The following is a 22059-nucleotide window of genomic DNA, read 5'->3' on the forward strand; positions in this document are numbered from 1 at the left end:
CAACTCAAATATTTCAGTTAATCTATTAAAATACATTTACAATTATCACAGTCAAATATCTACACATTTCTGATCATACATTTGAGTCTATTTGTACCAAACTTCCCCAAAGATATCCTGAGATCAGCAGATCATGTGTTCTATGAGGTCACAGCGACCTTGCCCTTTGACCTTTCACCACCAAAATCTCAGCAGTTCCTCCCCGAGTCCAAGTGAACATTTCTATCCAATCTGAAAACATTTCCTCGAGGCGCTTTAGAGATATCGGATTCTTAAAGACACAGAATTAAATCCCAGCGTAGTTTTTTCAATGTCTTTATTTATGCTCTCACTCGCCCTCTCTCTCTCTCTCTCTCTCACATTCTCATGAAACGAATCACAGTTGAACAACGGATCTGAACTGAACATTCTATACATGTGACTTAAATGATCAAACAGAAAGTGTACATCATCTATCACTACCAAATTTAAGGCAGAATTCCACAAAGACGTGGTCAAATGAATTGATTTGATATAATTTTGACCCATTTTAAGTGTCTCTAATCAACTAAGAACCATCAATAAGACAATGGAAAAGAACATCTACAACAAAATCCTGCCTTCAACACTGACTTCATGTTAGTAATATATTAGTAACATTTTACATGAATAAAATATACTATGTATTATACATTGTTACGACTCTTCACCGTTTATTACATGTTGCCCTTCCCAGAAAAAAGGTATTATTGCATCTCTAGAAGAAACCGAGGTTCTGCGGCGAGATGGTCGTTTATTTTCCTCAAAACAATTTGCTTCCGCTGCTAACACATGCCGAGGGTCGTTTGGAGAGGAGATCACATGTCCCTGGATGACACTTACTGACAAGATGAGGACTAGTAGGCAGGTGGAAAACACAGAGCTTTCTGCACATAGTTTTTCCAAACTATGTGCCAGCTCACAAAACGTAATTTTCCAATAAACTGCCCCTGCTGTCCTCAAAGAAATAGTTTTGAGAAAATATGCTCTCTTGTTAAGATGAGGAGATTTATCGGAGCGGTCAAATATGCAGCGACACCAACAAGCCAAGAAAATACACAAAATTTCAAAAATGTTTTTACACTTAACTCTTTGTCCAGATAAAACAAAAGAGATATAAAGAGTTGACTGGTGGAGCTTTTTAGCCTTTATGCTGAGCTAAGCAACATTTGACACGTGAGGGCCACTTAAAGGGAAAAAACTGTTGTAATATTACAAGAATAAAGTCACAATATTAAGAGAATACAGATGTAAAATTTTGAAGAGACAAAGTCTGAATCTCACGTGAATAAAGTTAAAAAGCAAAAGCTTTTCCTATAAGTGTATTTACTTTATTCTTGGATTATTACAAGTTCTTTTCTCATTAAATTATGACTTTTTACTCAATTACGACTTTTACTACCATATTTTTCTCCAAATCGCAATTTCTTCCTTCAATATGGCCCAAATATATAAGGCCCAAATAAGTGACCGGGGGAAATACTTTACCGGAGGAGCGACACTCGTATGTAAAAGAGCAACGGAGAAACCTGGAGTGATATGAGCTGTCACTGTCACAAAAACATTTAGATATACAGAATATATAAAATGTATATTTAATACTTTAAAAAGAAATGGTACTAGATTCGCTATGTTGCCAACTCTTTTAGACAAAACTGAAATAGATTAGTATCTGCAAATCTACTCTTTAGTGATTCTACTGTGAGGTGCATAAAGTCAATAAATGCTGCATTCAAAATACACAGTGTGGGTTTCCTGTGGCAGCTTTTTAAAAGGAGTCATATTGGAAAAATATAAAAACATACAAAATACAAATCAAATGGATTTAAAAATTGTTTAAAATGTTTGTGTAATTGGCCCGTCAACTCAGCAGTTACTGTAAGTGTCGTATAATTCTAGATTCCTATTGTTGCTGGTATCACCAAACACTGAATTACATAGAAAAAGAACACAGATGTGTCTCGGCTCCTCAGCATTAATACTGTTTCTAACAAATTTGTAATTTTACACAACTTTCACACAGACTTACATGACAAAAACACAGTGTAGCACAGTACAAAGGTGATTGAGTGTGGCACGGTACAGATTTTTAGTTTTTTGTTCGACTGATCAACAGCACAATGGCAGCGCCAGTATGTGTCATCACAAACTTGTCTCCCTGTCCAAGCTCTTGTCGTGCCTCCGCCGCTTCTGGCGCTTTTCGCGCTTTTCACCGCCTCTGGAACAACTGCACCGAAAAAATTAAGATTAAAATCAGAGGAAAATACAAGAACAATCAGGCCCATTTTCTCTGTGGGACTTTAGATTTGAAATGCAAGGTGCAAATATGCATCAATCCAGATCACCCAGCATGCAAATATATCTATCTCCCACTTTTGTGTTTGCATTTCAAGGCTATTGGTGTTTTCAGACATGGACTCCCAAAAGTGTTCAGATATTTGGGTCCAGACATTTTCCCGAGTGTCTTTTCACCTATGAAGAACAAAGCAGGAGAATCTCATCTGCTTTCCAAATAGTTATGGTCGTCTACATCCTGCTGTATTCTCACATGGACTCACTCGGAAAAATGCCCAGACATCAGTGCATATCTGAAAGCAGTGTTATAGTGCTATTACTTTTACAACTTTTACAACATGCTGGAACTGCAACATCATAAAATGTGTCCTTGAAGTAACATGCACGCCCCAGGCCATGCTGTGACAAACGATCTCTCTATCTAGTCACTGATCTCAATCACCACTTCCATCACGGACCAACACCATCGTCATCATGCAGCAATCAGCAGTAAACACACAGGACAACACTCTCCATGCTGGCGGGGACTGGGAACCACTTACCTTTGGGATATCAGCTTCTGAGAGGTTAGGAAGGGGAGCTTAGGGTGGAATGGAATGAGAGAAGCAGGCAGGAGACACTATGTTAGTCTACTCTGCTGGAAATGTGCGCGGGCAGCGCTGCTCTAAGATAAAACCTTTTATATAAACAAACAGTCGACTCAGTTTCCTGGAAAAGTATAAAACCTAAATATTCCATAACGCTTCGATAACAAATATCTGCCACTGCTTGATTTAACACTAAAACACACTGTATAAATACACGGAGGTCCTGAAATCAGCAGGTATCTGTGATGTGGATATCTGAGAGCTGTGTGGGGGAGGTGGCTGACCTCTTTGCGCTTGGTTCCTTCTTGGTGCTCTCCACAGGGCTGACGCTCTTCCACACATTCCCGAAGGAACCTTTGGACATCTCGTCAGTGATGTTCACCGTGGCTGGGTCACTCCTTCAAAAACACATCACAGAAGATAAACACAACATAAGGTCTTCACGGTGTTTATCAAAGCGTTTAGCAGAATGTTCTCAGTAGGACTCACGTGATTAAAGAGCATGATAAAGATTAACATGTCTTACTTGTAGGGTCCCTCCAGTGGCAATTGCACGATGCCTTCCTCCTCTACAATAATACTGGGCTCCTCCTGGAGAAAGAGACAAAAGAGAAAATCTGAAACACATGCACGAGTGTTGCAGCTGCATTGGTGAAAACATGAAGTTCCGACTCTGTTGCTGCACCTCTTCTGCCGCATCCTCCAACTTCTTCTTCTTCCACTCGGGCATCAGGTCGTCCAGCCAGCTCAGCTCCCTCTTGGTGAAGCCGAAGTCCAACAGCTTACGGATGAACACCAGGGCCAGGACCTGGAGCCGAGGAAACAGACATCAATAAGCAGTATGAGCAGAAATAAGACAGACGAACATGCTCATCAGGACACTACCATCATGGGGAAGACGATGGCAGCTTTGGACGTCTTGATGATCCACAGCAGGGCCAAGCAGGTGAGCTGGACGATGGTGAAGAGGTGCACCTTCCTCAGAGGGACGTGGCGAAGGTAGATGAAGTCTGGCTGATGTTTGGCCGGCATGCCGAACAGCTTCAGTCGGTCAAAGAACTGCACGGATACAAAGACACAAGCTCATGAGTTCATCCAGAATCATTTCCTGGAGATAATAATAATAATAAAGATGAATAAATATCTTCAATGGTTGGCCTCACCTGAATACCTCTGAGTGAGGAAGCCCCCATGTAGAGAAAGACCCCGTACAGCACGGGCATGGGGATGAACTGAAGTAGGAGAAATATTCAGGATCAGGATTAAAACTATCCAAACTAACACTAGCCCCCATTTCTAACACTTGTAATATATAATAATTAATAACAAATGAAATAGTAATTCTGATGTATATTTTGAGGATCCCTCCTGACCTTCAGCACGGAGGTCATGAACACGGAGCAGCCCATCAGCGTGAAGATCATGAGGCCGGTGAAGCGCTGCTCTCGGATGCCCAGGAACTTGGGCTGCTCCCCGGGGGCGGAGCACTCAGACTCCAGCTTCAGGCTGTTCACGTGGGAGATGGAGAGCACGGTAGCTGCCACGAACCACGGCAGGCCCATCACAGAGCACACTCCCAGCATCACCCCCACCACAAACAGGTCCAGGTGATAGCCACAGCCTTTCTGCAGGAGCCGGACAAGGAGCAGCAACATTTAGATCAAGCAGAGTTTCAATAATTCAGTTTCCCTTTGTGGCTAGAATCTTAAAAACCTTCAGTTTGTGCTCCTTCCTGTTTATGATGACGGCCGTGATCTGCTGGTCCATGAAAATGAGGATGGTGCAGAGCAGAGCTGGGATGAAGGTGATGATGGTGGTCCACCAGGGGTTGGGCCCCACAGGGTTTATGAGCCAGCCACGATCGTCTCTGGTTGGCTGAGGAACAAAGGAAGACCACAAATTATATATAGTGATGCTATTTTATGATATATAATGCGTATACAGTGGAGTTGTAAATAAGGCTTCTTCTGGACTTACTCTGAACTGGTCGGGGACCTGTAATTTAGGTGAGGGGATCCCCAGGGCGTAATCCACAAGAACCATAGTGAGGATGGTGATGAAGACGGCAAAGTCGCTGATGATGGCTCGAACCTGCAAAGACCAACAAAGAAATGATTGACACAAAGTCAGAGTAAATTCCAGCTAGATAATGTACAATTCAAGCAGACTACATTGTTACTGCTCATCACCACAAGGTGGCGCCGGTACACTACGCATCAGTGTGTGAGCATCACGCCACATATTTCGCTCATGAGTGTCATCTCAATGATAAATCATAGAAAACTCACACATAGAATTGCCACACAGACTGCAGTGCTTTCACTGTGTCATAGGACAACCAGTAGATGGCAGAATAATCTAAAATTATGCTTTATAAACCTATAACAGTGTAATTTCAGGACAGTAATTGGAGAAATTCATAATTGATCCTTTCTAACAGCCATGCACCTGAAGTAAGTAACTTCAAACGTATAAGTGTGTTTACTTAAACAAGAAAGACACATTTAAGGAAAAACCCAAGAGGCTAAGTCTATATGTGTGTTTTTGCATTACTCGTGTAGGATAACAGTGTGACAAGTACCTTGGTCGGGAAGTAACGACTCGTCTTGAACTCCTTGAGGAAAGCGGACATGAGGACGGTGGAGAAGAAGAGGACCACGCACCAGAAGAGGACGTCAGGGACGTAGGGCCCGTGGGGGCCACAGGCGGTGCCCTCGAACTCGCCGTGCAACATCTCGCACTCCTACTGGCACCAGAGGACACGGTGATGATGATGATGATGATGATGATGATGATGATGATGATGATGATGATGATGATGATGATGATGATGATGATGATGGTGATGATGATGATGATGATGATGGTAAAGATAATGAAGATAATCAGGATGATGAGGCGAGGGCAGAGTGCCAGGGGAAATGATTCGAGTGACATGGAGGATAAGGGCGATGATGATTGTCAGTGATGAATTAGTGAAGACTGAGAAGAAGGGCCTCATTGTTTTCAAAACATCTATGCATCCCAGCGCTTTGTGTTTTTATACTAAATATAAATACGTCATTTAAAGTGACCCCACATCCTGAAACGCTCGCTGCCACACAGCCCCGTCTAACAAACATGTGTAGGAGTGATGCAGCAGCACGCCACCAGCATGACTGATCCAGTGACAGTGAGAGAATCCACACTTCACGCTGCATCTCCATTTTCATTCTGCGTCGCTAAACCCTTTGAAATCCTGCCCACATTCTCTTAATCCCCGCCTAGACTTATGACGCGTCTTGAAAAAGCAGCGTGCGGGGTAAGTGAGACACAACACGGAGCCAGACTGTGACAAATATCCAACAACTTTCTCTGGTGTCTTGTTTGCGTGCGGTTTAATTTGGGTGCGAGCAGCTTTGATTAAAATGTTATCACGTCTCTCCTCTCATCTGACTCACACTGTGATTGCTTTTTCTTAACAGCTCACAGACCCACATCTTACCCATCTATTGTGTCTGTGTGTCTCGAGGCCGTAAATGACCCTTTATCCTAAAGTATTACACTATATGTATGTTCCTTACCTTGACCTCCAGCATGGTCCAGTTGACCTGTGAGGATGTGACGTTCCTCTCCTCCCAGAACTGTAGAGTCTTATTGCTGGGGTATCTGGGCTCCACACACGCACATCTAGAGAGAATATGTTTCATATTATAAGAGGATATATAGGCTTGATTTTAATTATTTGTGTACTAAAGGCTGAGGATAATAGTTCTTTGTAATGAATGAGAAAATCAACCTGAAACTTCAGGACCAAAGCATTCTTATTGGACATTTAATCAATAATGATGTAGCCACATGTTCCATTACACACCACTTCCAAAAAGGTCAAACCAATCTACATCAATGACTCATTGAGCTGGCAAGTCTGGTCAGCATCCCCTACAGTGCACTAAACTGGAAGAGACCAAACCAGAGGAGCAGATCTTGGCTCGACGTCACCCACTAACACGCTACTGTAGCTGGATCACGCATGATGCTCCCGACACAGGCTCAACATGGGATTACTCACCATAAAGCAAAAGCCATTACTAAGAAGACTGAGTGTGTCTACGGCTACATCACTCCCCCATCTGTCATTTCATGATGTAGCAAATACACTTAAGCACACGTGTGTATATGTGAAACATGCATGCAACACAGGCTGCACTAAAAAGACTACATTTGTTACATGAAGTAAACCTATGCACATGTGTGCCTCCGTCAAACCAGTGCAGTTTGAGATTTATTTATTTTCATATTCATATGACGTCACGTGACCTTTGACCACTGGAGTCGAACCACATCATCTTCGAGTGACAACTGGTCAAATCATGAAGAAATTCCCAGAGGCTGACTTGAGATATCATGTTCAAGAGGCCAACACAATTTTTGTGAACCCGACATTTAACCTTAACCTCACAAATGTAGTCATTTAAATTGTGAGTCTAATTGAAAGTTGGTACCAAGTTTGAAGAAATTCCCTCAATGCTTCCAAGAGTTAAAACTTAAGAAAACTTAAAGATATGATGATTATTCTCAAGTTTAGATCAAACTTGTGAAAACAGGTTCTATCCAGTCTACTACAGTTAAAAGTGAACCAATGAAAAAGAAAGAAGCACTTACGAGTATTGTGTGAGCGTCTGGAGATTGTTGTTTTTATTGATGGGGTAATGCGTCCCCAGGTGGAGAAGCTTCTCAAGGGCCTCGTAGATGAAGATGATGCAGATAAGAGAAGCAAAAGCTTCCTCAGTGAAGCGTGTGATGTAACAGACAAGTGAGCTGGCATCAGTGGCCACCAGCAGCAGACAGAAGAAGGCCGTCCACAGGCCGATACAGGCCCTCAGGGAGAGGTAGGAGAGTTCATACTCCCTGGGAGAGACAGGACACAGACACACACACACACACCAACACACACACACACACACGATGAGTGAAGGGAAAAGCAATCAGACATGGCATCTCTACTCAAGCAGAAGGACACACATCCACCAGCAATACTAAAACAAAAAAGTCACCCACTTGCAGAACTTGAAGAGGATCTTCTCAAAGACGAGAACGGGCCCCGTGCTGCCCAGGATGGTGAGAGGCTGACCCGCTACAAGAGAGTAGGCTATTCCAGTCATGGAGGCTCCGAACAGAGACTCGATAGCGCTCTGGAAACATCAATAATGATTCAATTGATTAACGTCCTTAATTCCGCTCACACACTTCCACATTGCTCTCAGCTGATATTAGGACATTTCTCACTAACTTATTCTAAAAATCACCTGAGGCTTATTATGTTTACATTATTAGTTGTTTGCTTAGTAGCATTAAAAACAAAGTAAAGCAAAGGATTGGATTCAAATTTTGAGAGCGCATGAGTCATTAATCTTATTTTAGGAGTTTGCATATTCTTATCTTTCTACAATTTGTTTCAAGGTGCTTTTCAGTGAGATGAGTCAGTTCTTAAAGCTTTGCGAGTCCTGTGTCGTGTTTTCCCTGGGCATATGTAAATTTAAGAAATCATCCAACCTCAGAAGTCTGAAAACACTTTCAAACCCCCTCTCTCATGAATACAGCGTCCTTGACTGCACACTGCAGGCTGTGACCGACGTGAGTGCAGAGCCATGTAGTTATTTCTCACCACACGACCCTCTGTGGCCTCCCCCAGGAGTCCTCCGAAGGTGATGACAGGTGACATGCAGGCGCAGTAGAGGAAGAGGAAGGAGGCCAGACACTGCAGGCTCAGGGCATCCGTGTAGTCGGACAGGTAGTGGGGGGCCTTTCGTTTGATGTCCAGGATCAAGCCACCAAACAATCTGAGGAGAAATGAGAAAATGTGTCGTCCTATGTTGCTTTTAAATGTGGGATCTTGTGCAACATGATTTTGGTATCTATCTTTATAAACAAGCATATTACACAAAATGACAAACTACTGCTTAAAATAAACTGCGTCATGTTCTGTTACTGCGTCACCTGCAGAGATGCTGGGATTATCTTGTCTGCTGAACAAAGAGAGCAGACGACTAAAGCTGTTTCCAGTATATTTACATGCTTGAACCACAAGAAAAAATATTGAAAAGGGTTAAAGGACTCCATCGCTGTGTGTGCACAAGGATTTGTCGGCCCCCCCGCTGCAGGAACACCGGACCGGCGTGAACTAGCTAGGGGTGGTTGCTATGGCAACAGTGGGCTGGGCGTTATCTCTGGTCTGTGCAGTAGCGGTGGTGTGTCCCAGGAGGAGGGGGCGGGGGTTGATGGCTGGGCCTGGGCCAATCTGAGCTGGGATAAGAGGCTGTGCTGCATTACACTGCAGCTCAGCAGCACATCACTCACTCCTCTGCTATTAAACTACGGAACACCCGGTTCATCAGCACACAGAATCCCCCTGCAGCCCAAGACTTCCCTGGAAGCAATGGGGGGAGATTTCTGCATGATGACAATGTGATTTCCCCTTTAACCCCCTCTGTAAATCTATAGATAGTGACCTGTGGAAAATGTCTGTGAAAATGTGCAATTTTGCTAAACATTTCTACATCTGGTTAAAAACTTAAGAGCCATTTGCTGGTAAAATCTGTACAGCATCCCTGTGTCATCATGTTGGGGGTCACATGTCAGAAAACTACACACTACATGGTAAGGGTTCATCTGGGTTATAAAGTATAAAGTAGGATAGTGTTACTGCTGTGGGGAGAAGATAAAGTAGCATTTAATCAAGTGTGTGTTTGCAGTAAGGAGTGTGAGGAGGAGTGGGCATTACTTGTGAGGGAGTACAGTCACTTGACAATGTAACTTTGTGTGTGGCATAGCGTGCAGGACTCAAATAAAAGGACTCTGTGGAGCTGAAGTGTCAGGAATGGTAATGGATCAGTCTAGTTTGATAAGAGAGCTAAATTTACAGTTTGGGGACGAGGAGGCCGCTCACAGGCGACGGGTTGACAAAGAGCTTGGAGAGCTCAGGGCTGTGCATCACCGATGGTGCTGTGGGTCTCGAACACTTACCTCCCTGTGCGCTGCAGCTCAGGGCCACCGTGCCCTCCGTGATCCTCCAACTCTCCAAGATCCGTCACACCGTTGGGAACGGGAGGAAGCTTACGCTTTTCCTGTGTGGTTAAGATCGCTGTCAGTCAACTCTCAGCGGCCGTTATCATAAGGACAATAACAAAGATCACAGGCCTTTAAATTAGACCTGGAACAAACTCATTCCTTTTTCTAGCAGCTCTCTGAGAGATTCTATCCCCAACAAGATGGCGGATGGTTTTCAAATCACAGCCAAATAACTAACGGAGGAAAAAATAACTACTGTTTTGTGGAGGATTGAGAGCAGAACCCTGGGGAGCAGCATCAAAGCAGGAGAAGCCCGATGTTTAAACATTGCTCAGCAGGCGGCACGGAGAAGAAGGCCGCATCACGGAGGAACAGTCATATATGGAGAGAAGCTCAGACTCTGAGCAGACACAAAATGGGGCGTTGTGTGCTTTCACTTTTTGAGTGGCAGAAGCGAAGCATGTCAGACAATAAACTACCGTTATGGGAATAAAAGAGATAATAAAATGATAATAAAGTCATATTATTAAAAGAATAAAGAAAAACAACTTCCACAAGTTTCCACATTCATTTTTCTAATATAAGAAGCACACACCTGAGAGGGCACATTTTTGGGAGGCTCTATCCTGATGGAGGGGTCCCACTCTCCAGGGGGCAACACCGTCACCTGGTCCAGAAACTCATCGATGCCGGCCACCAGGTCGTTCCTGTCTTTGGCTTTGTACGCAACATCGTGGAAAACCTGTGGAGGAGATGAGGGTGAGATGATGATTTTCGAGAAACCTTTTATGTAATGATCGTCCGTGTTCTACAGACGTAGTGAAGTATTCCTCTCCCCAAACATAATGATAAAGAAAATATTCAGAATATTATCACAGAGAATGAATCTTCAGAGGAATAAGGTGCTTTTGAGAATCTGAAATGTCATTTGTTTTTCATGAATAGTGAACAATTTATTTAAATAGAATGCAGACTGCGTTTGCTGAAAACCAATGCACACATGGATCAGTACAGCTCCTTCCCAGTAGGCTCACATCCATATACTTCTATTTTCATACACCCCACAGGGCCTGCAGCCAGGGAGAAGGTAACATCTGGCTGTGGCGGTGGTCAGTAACATTAGCTAATTTCTGCTCAGTGGGAAATCCTGTCACGTATTCAGGTCGTGCTCTGCTGAGAAACCCGGGCTAAGAGAAAAATAAAAACCTGGGATGTTTTTCCTTTCTCTTTTCCCCCCAAACCATAATAATCCCTTATATAACCATCAAACTAAATGTAAAAATATCTGACTATTAATATTCCTTGTTTGGGACACATCTTTGAATATTGACTCTTTAACCAAATACCAAACCATCTTGGGAGACGTGCAGCTCACATCTCTTGCTCTTCTTCAACAGTAAGTAAACATTGGAAACTACATGTACTCAAGTGTTCTACTTGTTTAGCACAGTTAGTGTATATTTGAGTCTCTTAAGTTTATCCACTTTCTTTTACTTTACACTCTAATGTATTTAAGAAAGAAATGTGGCATTTTTTATCCCAGAACATTTATTCCACTCAAAAACAAAACACAAAGAACCTGTTTCAATCAGGTTGATATATTAGTTTTGCCCTTTTTGCAATTTGAACCTTGATGTTTTTGCATCACATGCCTCACCTCATCAGTCATCAGCGTGGCAATAGACCGGCCAATTTCATGATACTGTGGACCTTTTCCCAGAGGGCCAAGCAGGATGAAAAGAAACCTGTCAACCACAGAGGAAAACGTGTTTTCAAGACATCTGTCAAGATACAATAAAGAAAGGAGATGAGATCTGTGTATTACCTGGTGGTGATGGGAACCTCAGCCAGGCCGTTGAGCAGCACGGCGGGGGACAGACGGACAAAAGCCACAACGGGGCGGTCGAGGAATTCCAGCTCCCCCACCAGGACGTTGGACGCCTCAGCACCGGGAGGGATCTTCTTCATGAAGTGGAGGTCAATCTGTGAGAAAGAAAGAAAAACAAAAACACCTTTTGTACAAGAAATCAGGATAAATGTTTGATATAGAGGTCGATATACAAATTCTAAATAAAATCTGGATCTGACGTTCCACACACACAATAAAAGAAAAGAAAATAATCTTTACTCCTGTTGAATTCTTGTCAGTTTCCCATGGAAAGACTGGTAACCCAATCTTGGTTAAATAGCCAGAGCTATCAGTGTCAGTGGATAAACAGCAGGATCAGCAGTGGGTCTGCTCTCACCTTGCTGAAGTCCACAGCACTGTTTTCTCGGCTGACGTCCTGTTTGCCCTCGTTGTTGGCCGGCTGGGACTGAGGTGAGACCGTTTGGCCTGTCGGGCAGAGCGGGAAACCAACAGCATATCAACGTTCAGCCTATCACAACACTACGTTCCCACACAAAGACTAAAGTCTCCAGTGAGTGACTGCAAGGTACAGTTACATTCTCCGGAAAAACATGGTACAACGTGGACTTTTGTTGTACGTGCTGCCTCCCATTAACAAAAGATGCAATGTTGTACCTTTTTTTCAACGTGTACCTGCTGTGTTAGTTAAATATTAAGGGATCATGTGAAAGATCAGAGGTGATTTTAATTCAAACTTAGACTAAATAATTCCCAATCAATCTACATGAGGTGCAATCTTTAACTTTCTTTCATAAAATGTCCATTAAAGGTCTTATTTGTGTTCATTTAAATGGCTTATTCCATTGATTTTAGTTTTGCTGAAACAAGTCAAAGATTGCTCCTAACATCGTGTCTTGTGATGTGAAGCCGTTTGAGTAAATGTTAAGGGAAGGCTTTTCAGTGAGGGTGAAAAAATACTTAATTTAAAGCAATAGTTTGACATTTTGAAAATATGCTTTTTCACTTTCTTGACTCATAGCTGTAAATTAAATATGAAGCTAGAGCCAAATCTGCAAAATGCACGTGCACTTATATTTACAATAACAAAACTAGATGTTATATTGGTAGCCTGAAAGGTGCAGGCTTCATATTTAGCAAACAGACATGCAGACTGGTATCAATCTTCCTCTGTACAAGGGTATAAGCATATTTATGAAATGTTTAACTATTTCTTTAAGTCCTAAAGGATGGTGCAGATATTGTGCATAACTTCCATTATTTGTAATAAGTTTAGTTTAGAATATGATTCCTAATTCTCATATATGGGTTTAAGGATCTCACATACTGTCGACAGTGGCTTTAGGCGGAAAGCATCATCATGAAAACAGACATACTGCACAAGCCCTGACTGGACACAACAGCTCATCCTTCCTCCTCCATGTTAGTGAATACTAACATGACTCCTGATTGGTCGAGCCTGCCCCATCCCCCGTTTTTCTCTATTCTTGACTGCACATAAACCATTTTCAACCTCTCATGATGATACTCTCCTCTTGCAATGTCTTCTTTTTACTACAACTACTACTATCTCTGGACTTTTAGTGCATAGCGTCTGCTGAGGCATCCTGGTTGCCTGTGCAAATCTCCAGCTCTGTGTCTTCTTGTGTGATGGGACAGTAGCCTTGTGCGACTGCATGTAGAACACTGAGACGTTTGACCTTGGTATCTCCAAAGGGTACGTCTGGGGTCATGTTGCCATGGCTCCTGGAGGAGCTCAAAGTTGATGGAGGGTTGGACAGACATGGCATGCAGCACTGGGGCCATGCCCCGCAGGAAAAGGCTCTTATGGGTGAAGCGTCCCTGGGGAGTGTTTTTTCAGGCTGTTTGGGAGATTTTATGGTTTGATAATAGAGGCCATTTACTGGTTAAGTACACACACACATGCAGAAAACAGCAGACGAGAACAAACACACAAACATGGAAAAACACAAGAGGAGAAAATGAGATATCAAGTAGCAGTAAAACAGCAAGTCACAGATGGGCACACTGGAAAAATCATGCAGAGGATTACAACATAAACATGGAAAATACTGTGTACATGTTTACACACAACAACATATATATGGTCACCATGGAAGAGCAGAGATCTGGTAATATACAGGTGCGTTCAGACCATATGCTCACCATTCTTGTCCATGGAATGAGGTTCTGACTGCTTCTTGCCGATATCAGCAAAGGAGCGGACAATGGGGATGCGGTTGGCCAGTTTCTTGTGGTTTTGGTGGTGGTGCTGTTTGAGCAGGGCCTCGCGGATCCTCTTCCTGGCATCCTGACCGACGGGGCCCGACGCCTCGTGCTGATCCAGAACCATGTCTGAGAAAAGAAACAAGCAAAACACATACACACACAGATGAAGGCCTCCACATTACTCTTTAAACACTTCATTGGAGATTCACAGAGGTGACTCGTGACAGTGTGTGCTCCGGTGCGGCAGCGAGCAATGCTAAGCTGATTATTTCAACAACAAAAAACCAACCCACTGTTGCTGATTTCATTGCAGTTCAGCAGACCTCTACAACAGCACAGTTTCTCCTACAATCAGATGCCCTCAAAAACTAACACACAGTTCCCTAATTCCCTCCTAAACCAGGTCAAATGAGCCTGTAGCATTTTTTATCCTCAGTCAAGCTAAATTTAAATAGAATCTGCTGATCTGGTCCATGTTGTTACAAATCCTGAATCGAGGAACTCCACAGTCATGCTCTAGGTTTATCCACTGAGATGCACAGGATTTTGGGAGATACACGTTTCAGCCCCTGAGAGTTTACCTGCAATCTCCTCCAGCGAGTTGGCCCTCATGTCCAGCATCACAGTGCCGTTCATGATGCAGCTGCGGAGCTCGAAAAGACTGTGTAGAGACAGAGTGGCTACATATGGTTTACTCCACCGCTCACCGCCATCCTCCACATCCTCCTCAAACTTTAACCACCTGCACAGAAAAACAAAAGAAAGAACTTTTATATGTCTTTTCCAAATATTAGTAGATGACTCATCCTGGTGGCTATGAAGCTATAATAAAAGCTGCATCATAAAAGCTTTCTCTCATAAACAGAATCAAAGTCTCAGGTTCAACAGAGGACGCCACAGCTGTCATACCTGGCTGTCTCTTTCCACTCTGCGTCCTCTCCCTCCCTGAGACAGATTTCATCCAGCTCGGTAAACAGGGCGTGGGGGATGTGTTCCTCGTCCCCATCCTCTGTCCCCAGGAGAAACTGCACCCTCTGGGCTGGTGTGTCTGCTGCAGCGAGCGGGACAAGCGGAGGACGAGTGTTGATTGGGAAAGGAGGAGGAAAGAATATGGAATCGTCAAATAGTTTGGTGTAAATGTTTCCTTAAACATGCGCATGCTTCTGTCCATTCCTGAGACCTACTGTGCGAGGGGGATTCTCGTTCATCCTCGGCCGAGGAGTCCCTCTCCTTGGACCTCTTCCTGTGTCTGTGTCCGTGGTGGCGGTGACGTCGGTGCGACCTCCTGCCCAGGGGCACATGGACCCCGATGTAGAGAGTGCGGTGACCTAGAGAAAAACAAGTTTCAGTCTGTCCTTCAGTCTGCACACTTTTTGAGGAGCTTTAAATAAAGCACGGTGATTACTTTGTTTGAGGAATTCAAGAATCTTTCAGTCAGAGACATTTTATTGAAGGAATGTTCCATTATGAAGATGGATACATAAAAGTGGATAACTGGAAACATGTCCTTGCAACTTAATTACAATGGAGGTACTGATTTGCCTCAGACCCCTGTTTATAGCAAGATAATTAATAAAGTGTCTCAATATCTTATTATTATATATCCAAGGCCACTTCTTCCTCAGTAGCAGAAGCCAGAGGTGTGATCACTTTATCCCATTCAAGGAAGCTTCCTACATCGTTTAATTCCCCTTATACTCATTGGAAAGGGAATAAATCTGTAGCTCGCTGTTAACTCTTGCAGATGTCGACTTGGTGAAAGGTAAAAAATTTCGCGACAGGATAAAATGAGAGCGTGAGCAACATAATAAACCGCGACTCCTTCTCATCGTGTGTCTAAACAAGGAGCTATTGTTTTCTTTGAGGATACAGAAATGGATTTTGAAATTTGATGACATTATTTGTCATTGTAAATTAATACAGAACAAATAATGAGGCTGGGATTCTGCAAGGATATTAATGTGAGCACAAAGACCTTCCTCTGCTGTGTGTGTGTGTGTGTGTGTGTGTGTGTGTGTGTGTGTGTGTGTGTGTGTGTGTGTGTGTGTGTGTGTGTGTGAAGTGTGCATCCTCGGGGTCAGCGTGAAATTAATCCGAGTTGACTTTCTCCTCTTTTAATTCCGTCCGATCTGCCCGACTGCTGCTTCCTTCCCGCCGGCCCTTGACTCAGAGGCCGGACACAGACAAGACTATCGGCGCCCTGTTCTCTTTATCTGACTCGTACACCGTATGAGGCGCCACAGCGTCCAGCATAATGTGACACCAAACTGAACAATACCCAGAGCAATTTCATGTTCAGGAGTAGTAGGGCCAGATATAGGTGAAAACAGAGAACAGAGTTTTTTCTTTATTTTATGCTATGTGTCATGTTAGAGGGGAAACAACTGCAGATCAGTTTGTCGTCTGTGTTAAATGAGGAATGTGGAGCATGTTGTGAAGTTATACTTAAGTATTTCTCGAAATATCATGACTTTTTACTCATTCAATTTTGAAATTAGTCTTGTATTTCAATCAAGGATGTCATGTCTATGTTCATTTTAGTCTAAGGATAAAATATATGTGAATACCTTAAATTGTTTTCACTTGCTTGGAGACGTCACTAATCGCATCATGGCTCACTAACCAGAATTGAGCAATGCACATAGTAGTAGTAGGAAATCCCCTCAGAGCACAGTGACATCTGTAAAGACAGTCGCTGATGCAGGGTCCTTCGCCAAAAGAAATCCAGGATGAAGGTTAAGTGGGTTTTACGGTAGCGTAATGAAAAAATGTCAAAACACATTTGTAGTAAGGGAGTGTGTCTCACTCTGTCAGAGCCTGTCCTGCAGTGGAAGCGACCATCCGGAGCAAATTGCTGTTAGCACCTGGTAAATTATGTACGTGGACAGAGAGGGAGGAGGAGAGGCTGACTTTGCAAATGAATTTCACAATAAAAGGCCCATTCCGGCGGACAGGAACAATAAGGTAGCGGAGCCGAGTTCATGAGGCACGACTCATGAGTGGAGGACTGTACAAAAATAGCACTCCTCCTCCAGGCCTGACCTATACTGCTGATGGCATGTCTTTTCTCTTTTCCTGTCACTGTCACTGTTGATGTGCAAAGGACTTTATTCTTCAAAACCACGTATGCTTTCTCTTTTTTAACCATTTTACAGCATGGTCCTTCTCCTGCACGTCAGACTAGACATTACAGAAACCATTGACAAACGTTTAGTGTCCTGGAGATGAAAGCACCCATCTCACCCTGTGTCAGAACCAGAGTGACACCTTTGCCTTGTTGTCAGAGTATTATATGAGAAGGAGTCCTAATGGTTTCAGTTATAATTTGTTTCCTAAAAATGCCTTTCCCAAAAAGCAAGGTCAATCTAGGACATATCCCCCTCCCCATACTACCCACAATAGAAGAGGAGATTATGCATTGATTAAAAAAAAGCTGATGCATCCGTCTGAGTCACCTTCGCCTCTCATGGAGTATAAAAGTGATATTTTTTGCCCTAGATCTTACATTGTGGGGAACATGGGATCAACAACTGTTAGAGATTGTGTGTCCTGTAACTTTGCAACTCTAACAACGTGTCTAAACTTAATAAAGTAAAAATCACTTATGGGTTTTACCTTCGAGCTCTTCTTTCTCAAAGTTGGTGTTGAGCATGGAGCGTGTGCCCCCGCGGTCCACCACCGCCTCCTCATCAGTTCTCTATGGGGGGGGGGACACAAACACAGAGAGAGAGAGAGAGAGACAAGAGGCTGTTACTAAGCACAAACACACAAACACAGAGAGACATACACACTCCCAACATATATAGAGTTAATACATGAACCACATGAGTAACCAGTGCCAACAGTCAATGTGAGTATTTTATCATCTGTCATTACATAAGAGGAAACTGCCCCGCCCCCCTTCTCCTCACTGGGAGGACATGTCCTGAATGAGCATACAAAAACACACACACACACAAAAAAAATAACACACACACACACAGAAACTCAGCATTACAAGGCTAACTTCCATCGACTGTCACCATGGCAACAAAAGGCAGCCAATCACAACGTGAGAAGGCCACGCTTATCTGCTGAGTGGCAGACTACACAGTTTTCGAGTCATGGCTCCGACAAGAACTCAGTTTTGTGCGTGAGCCTGGAGGTAAACGCTTCGCCTCCCACATCTCTGGCAGGACGGGTTTCTCTGGAGGGAGAGCGATGCACATGGATGTGTGGAGTGCAGGGAACCAAGACTGGTGCTGACGAGTGCAACATAGTGCTTCTCCTGGTTAGTTCACACTGTTAATAGCATTCACATCAAAAGAATGAGGGAATCGTCTTTGACAACAAGTGGCTTTTACGTTTTTTAATTAATAGAATAATTAATAGTCACGCACATGATAAACTGAGGGCTAAAACATATGAGGATTAGGGCTGACACTGGCCTCCAATCTCTGATCCATTGTGATTAAGCAACTGGTGGTACGACAAAGTCTCTAACACACACACGCAGACGCACACATGGACAAACACGTGAGAAACAAGCCAGCGTATCACAAGAGTGTGTGGACAGATGCTGAGAGCCGACATGATGGGCTTACTGTATACAGGGACATTACATTCAGTCCCTCGTAGAGAACAGGCGACCACACACACTCAGGCTCACTTGAGGATTCAGCATCAACTCTCTTAAGACAGATGTTCCCTAGTTTTCCCCTGGCAGGCGGTTAGTGGTAATCCGAGAGACAGAAATTATCTCATTGTTGTGGTCAGTACTGAATAGGTTCTGGATTGTTGGGTCCAGGCATTTCCAAAGTTGGTCTTTCACATATGAAGAGCGCAGCAGGAGATTCTGCAGATCTGACTTGTTCACAACACCAGGAAAATGTCTAGAACTCTAGAATCTGCCCTTGTGGCCGTGACTGCAGATGCTAGTGAGTGTCTGTGACAAGCCTGGGAGAGGACTGAAGGGCTGGCACCACTGGTTGACCGTGCAAGTCCCCAGGGAAACTCAGTCGGCCTCAGCAACACACAGTGTCTCCCTGTTTGTAGTACTACACACAACTACATTCAGCTGGTGCGCAGTCCAAAGCTCCAATAAGGAGAAAACAACCAGATGGCAACAGGATGAGGCTTTGAAAACCACTGTTGCAATGCACTGAATTAGGACAGCGTGGAGCCTCTGATGTCCATCCTGCATCCTGCCACCACTCTGCTGTCCGACCTGTACGCCTTAGAACTGTCCGTATGAGCAAGAAAATACACGTGTGCATGTTTATCATCACATACTGATAAATAGACTAACATACAGTCACTCTCACCTGTTGTACACCAGCTTGTACATACAGTACATCCATATAAAGAAACAACCCCAGAAGGCACAATACTTTTTTTCTGGATTCTAATGGCGTAAAGTAGAGACAATTGTCGCAGCAATAAACAACAACACAGACAATGACATTTAAATGCTGTAGCATCCTTTGAGGAAAGCCTTCCAGCATGCACCTGGACAACAGGCTTATCGACTTAAGTCTAATTTTTATATTTAACTCTCCACTGCCACTGTTGATTTTGTATTTTACATTGTGTTTCCTCAATTTCAACGCTTCATTTGTTGTCATGATAATAATTATTGTGTGCGATCGTGTGATGTGATGACACTTTACAAGGGACACACATTTAAATTATTTTGACATTGTTCCTGCATATTCTGCAGGAATAGGCCAGAAATCAATTGTCTGCCATCTGCATGCTATATTCTGCTATTCACTGATGCAGACATTATTGTGCATGACATCCTTACGGCTTTCGCCCCCTCTCTCTAGAAACGCATGATTGTTAACAACAAACAACAAATGAGGAGTTATCTTGAAAACTGTGAATGTAGCAGAATAAAATCAACCTTTTTTCCCCTAATGGCTTCCTCTCTGTATCTTTTTCTCTCTCTTCAGTTACAACAGTTTATCAGAAGTAATGTGATATCTGATATTTCTAAGCCTGATACTGTGCACCTCTCTGTTTGGTCCCAAACAAGGCTTTACCCTGCTCAGCATGACAGATGAGACAGAATCTCCCGCCTGCAGGTCCCTACATCTATTTATAGACACTGGTTCCTCCACCTCATGTTGCTGACCCCAGACCAGCCCAGAGAGCCACATCCCAGGCTTACCAATCTGGGTTGAGATTAATCTGCCAGCCTTTATGGCGGGATAAAACCTTGTCTCTAACCACAGGATCAGCAATGGAGGGCCCTGCATGCACTGCGGCGAGTGAATTAAATCAGTTGTTTCTCGGTTGGTCCGCTGGTTGGTGAGGAAGGCTTCAGGGCGAACGGGAGCAGCAAGCATGTGACCAAGACTCCAGGGGAGTCAGGATGGGAGAGGTGGAGGAGGGGCAGACATGTGACCAGGCATGATGAATAGACACATGAACGTAAATGACGTCTACACATGTTCACCTTGAAGTGTTTTTTCATTGTAAATCCTCTTTCCTTTGCAGGTAATTGATTGTTTTCTGTGTGTACTTACACTAGTGCTACACAAACTATGTATATGTACAGATTCGATACAAAGGAAGCTGTGGTGTGTCACACATCATGCATAGGCATGTTAATGCACACAGCTCGTCTGCAGGGAGCGTGGTGTGATGGGGAGGAGCCGTGTGGATGAATGAGCAGCACACAGAGGACGAGAGCAAAAGGCTCCGGGCCTGTCATGAACCCAAGAGCAGGGGATGCTTTAATGTCACACACTGTTATGTTGCATCGTGCACGTGTGTTATTGTGTGTGAGCACAGCGCCTGCATTTGTGCAGTGATGGTGAGGAGGGCATCGTGACCTTCAAGACAAAGGCTTCATCTAATTTTAATTCAAGGCACATTCTGCTTTAACGTCAATATCCTGCAGTAGCATCAGTGTTCTTTGCCGAGGGTTTTACAAGTGGAGGTTTCAACACATTTGGTAAACCCTTAATTGTGTTGAAGATTTCATTAGTAAAATATTCAGACCCTTAATTCAGGACTTTATAGAAGCAGTCACAGTTTCTTGAGGGAACAAGGGGAAAAGGAATTGTGGTAAAATACTAAGACAGTCCTACAATTTACTGGCTGTCCTGCAGCTCTATAAATGAACCTATACAAATCCCTTATACTATTGCTTCCTGGAAAAGTAATCACATTACTGCAGTGTGTGACCAAGTAATGCATTACAGCTCACACACTGGGCCCATTTCTAAACGGACTCATCTGACACCTCTGAGCCCCTGATCCACGCCTCAGAGAGCTGCACGTGTGGTCCGAGCCCCGACCACTCTGCCTAATGAGTTTTTGGATTGAGTGATTTCCCTAAAATGTCCAACAAAGCCACCATGTCCTCAGTATCTCCGGACCGCCGGCCCTAACCCAAACTGAGCTTTTGTGAAGACATCTGGTGACTGAAGGTGACCAGAGCAAAATAACAACCATTGTGGGAAAGCAATAGAACGATAGAACATGCTGTCTTTGTGCACATACACATGATCATCCTACCAACTGTGGTTAGAGCTACTGATGTTCCTGACCTGTCATTGGACAAAGGACACTGTACCCGCAGCATGATTCTGTACAATTGATAGACCTTCAGTCCCAAAATAAACCCAGACAACAGTGAAAGTGACCCGTCTGAACTCAGACGATGCCATTCCATCATCCTGCTCTGACGAGAATCTCTCCACCTCACATCTCTAAATCTCGTCCACAGCATGTTCTGGTTCCAGCTTGTTCAAGTTTATTGCACGACTCTGACCCCTGTGTGATGATAGAGTTATGAGCGAATGCCACTCGGCTGAGTAGCTCCCAAAGTGACGGCCCAGTCAGCATTCCCTCACGTGCATACCACCCTGCAGCAGCTCTGAACCTCAAAACGAGCATGCCACTGTAATCCGGCTTGTCTCAGCAGTGCACAGCGAGAAGCTACTGTACTGACCACTGTACTTGTAATGACCTGAGACATTGTTTTCATTGGAAGGAGCACTCCCCTGGTTTTACAGATGAAGC

General features: G+C 43.7%; 1 protein-coding gene across 4 annotated transcripts in view; it reads right to left on the reverse strand.

Annotated features, from left to right (window-relative positions):
- Nucleotides 1-299: 299 nt before the first annotated feature.
- Nucleotides 300-22059, reverse strand: part of LOC133933696 (sodium-driven chloride bicarbonate exchanger-like) — a 28822-nt gene continuing 7062 nt past the window's right edge. For 2 of the 4 annotated variants that reach the window (XM_062380874.1, XM_062380877.1), the window contains 24 exons: nucleotides 17662-17743; nucleotides 15231-15374; nucleotides 14956-15097; nucleotides 14628-14788; nucleotides 13984-14172; nucleotides 12197-12285; nucleotides 11776-11933; nucleotides 11608-11695; nucleotides 10546-10692; nucleotides 9906-10006; nucleotides 8548-8722; nucleotides 7941-8074; nucleotides 7545-7790; nucleotides 6464-6569; nucleotides 5482-5643; nucleotides 4878-4991; nucleotides 4614-4775; nucleotides 4274-4525; nucleotides 4064-4132; nucleotides 3786-3959; nucleotides 3586-3708; nucleotides 3427-3491; nucleotides 3185-3298; nucleotides 300-2245 (listed from right to left, as the gene is read on the reverse strand). In XM_062380874.1, the coding sequence (XP_062236858.1) occupies nucleotides 2161-2245; nucleotides 3185-3298; nucleotides 3427-3491; nucleotides 3586-3708; nucleotides 3786-3959; nucleotides 4064-4132; nucleotides 4274-4525; nucleotides 4614-4775; nucleotides 4878-4991; nucleotides 5482-5643; nucleotides 6464-6569; nucleotides 7545-7790; nucleotides 7941-8074; nucleotides 8548-8722; nucleotides 9906-10006; nucleotides 10546-10692; nucleotides 11608-11695; nucleotides 11776-11933; nucleotides 12197-12285; nucleotides 13984-14172; nucleotides 14628-14788; nucleotides 14956-15097; nucleotides 15231-15374; nucleotides 17662-17743 (3282 nt within the window). In that variant the 3' untranslated portion in view covers nucleotides 300-2160. Of the gene's footprint in view, nucleotides 2246-2855; nucleotides 2894-3184; nucleotides 3299-3426; nucleotides 3492-3585; nucleotides 3709-3785; nucleotides 3960-4063; nucleotides 4133-4273; nucleotides 4526-4613; nucleotides 4776-4877; nucleotides 4992-5481; nucleotides 5644-6463; nucleotides 6570-7544; nucleotides 7791-7940; nucleotides 8075-8547; nucleotides 8723-9905; nucleotides 10007-10545; nucleotides 10693-11607; nucleotides 11696-11775; nucleotides 11934-12196; nucleotides 12286-13983; nucleotides 14173-14627; nucleotides 14789-14955; nucleotides 15098-15230; nucleotides 15375-17661; nucleotides 17744-22059 lie in introns of all 4 variants that reach the window. The other 2 variants (XM_062380878.1, XM_062380876.1) reach the window with 2 other exon arrangements.

The sequence above is a fragment of the Platichthys flesus genome, chromosome 22 (genome assembly GCF_949316205.1).
Source record: "Platichthys flesus chromosome 22, fPlaFle2.1, whole genome shotgun sequence".
NCBI classification, from domain to species: domain Eukaryota; kingdom Metazoa; phylum Chordata; class Actinopteri; order Pleuronectiformes; family Pleuronectidae; genus Platichthys; species Platichthys flesus.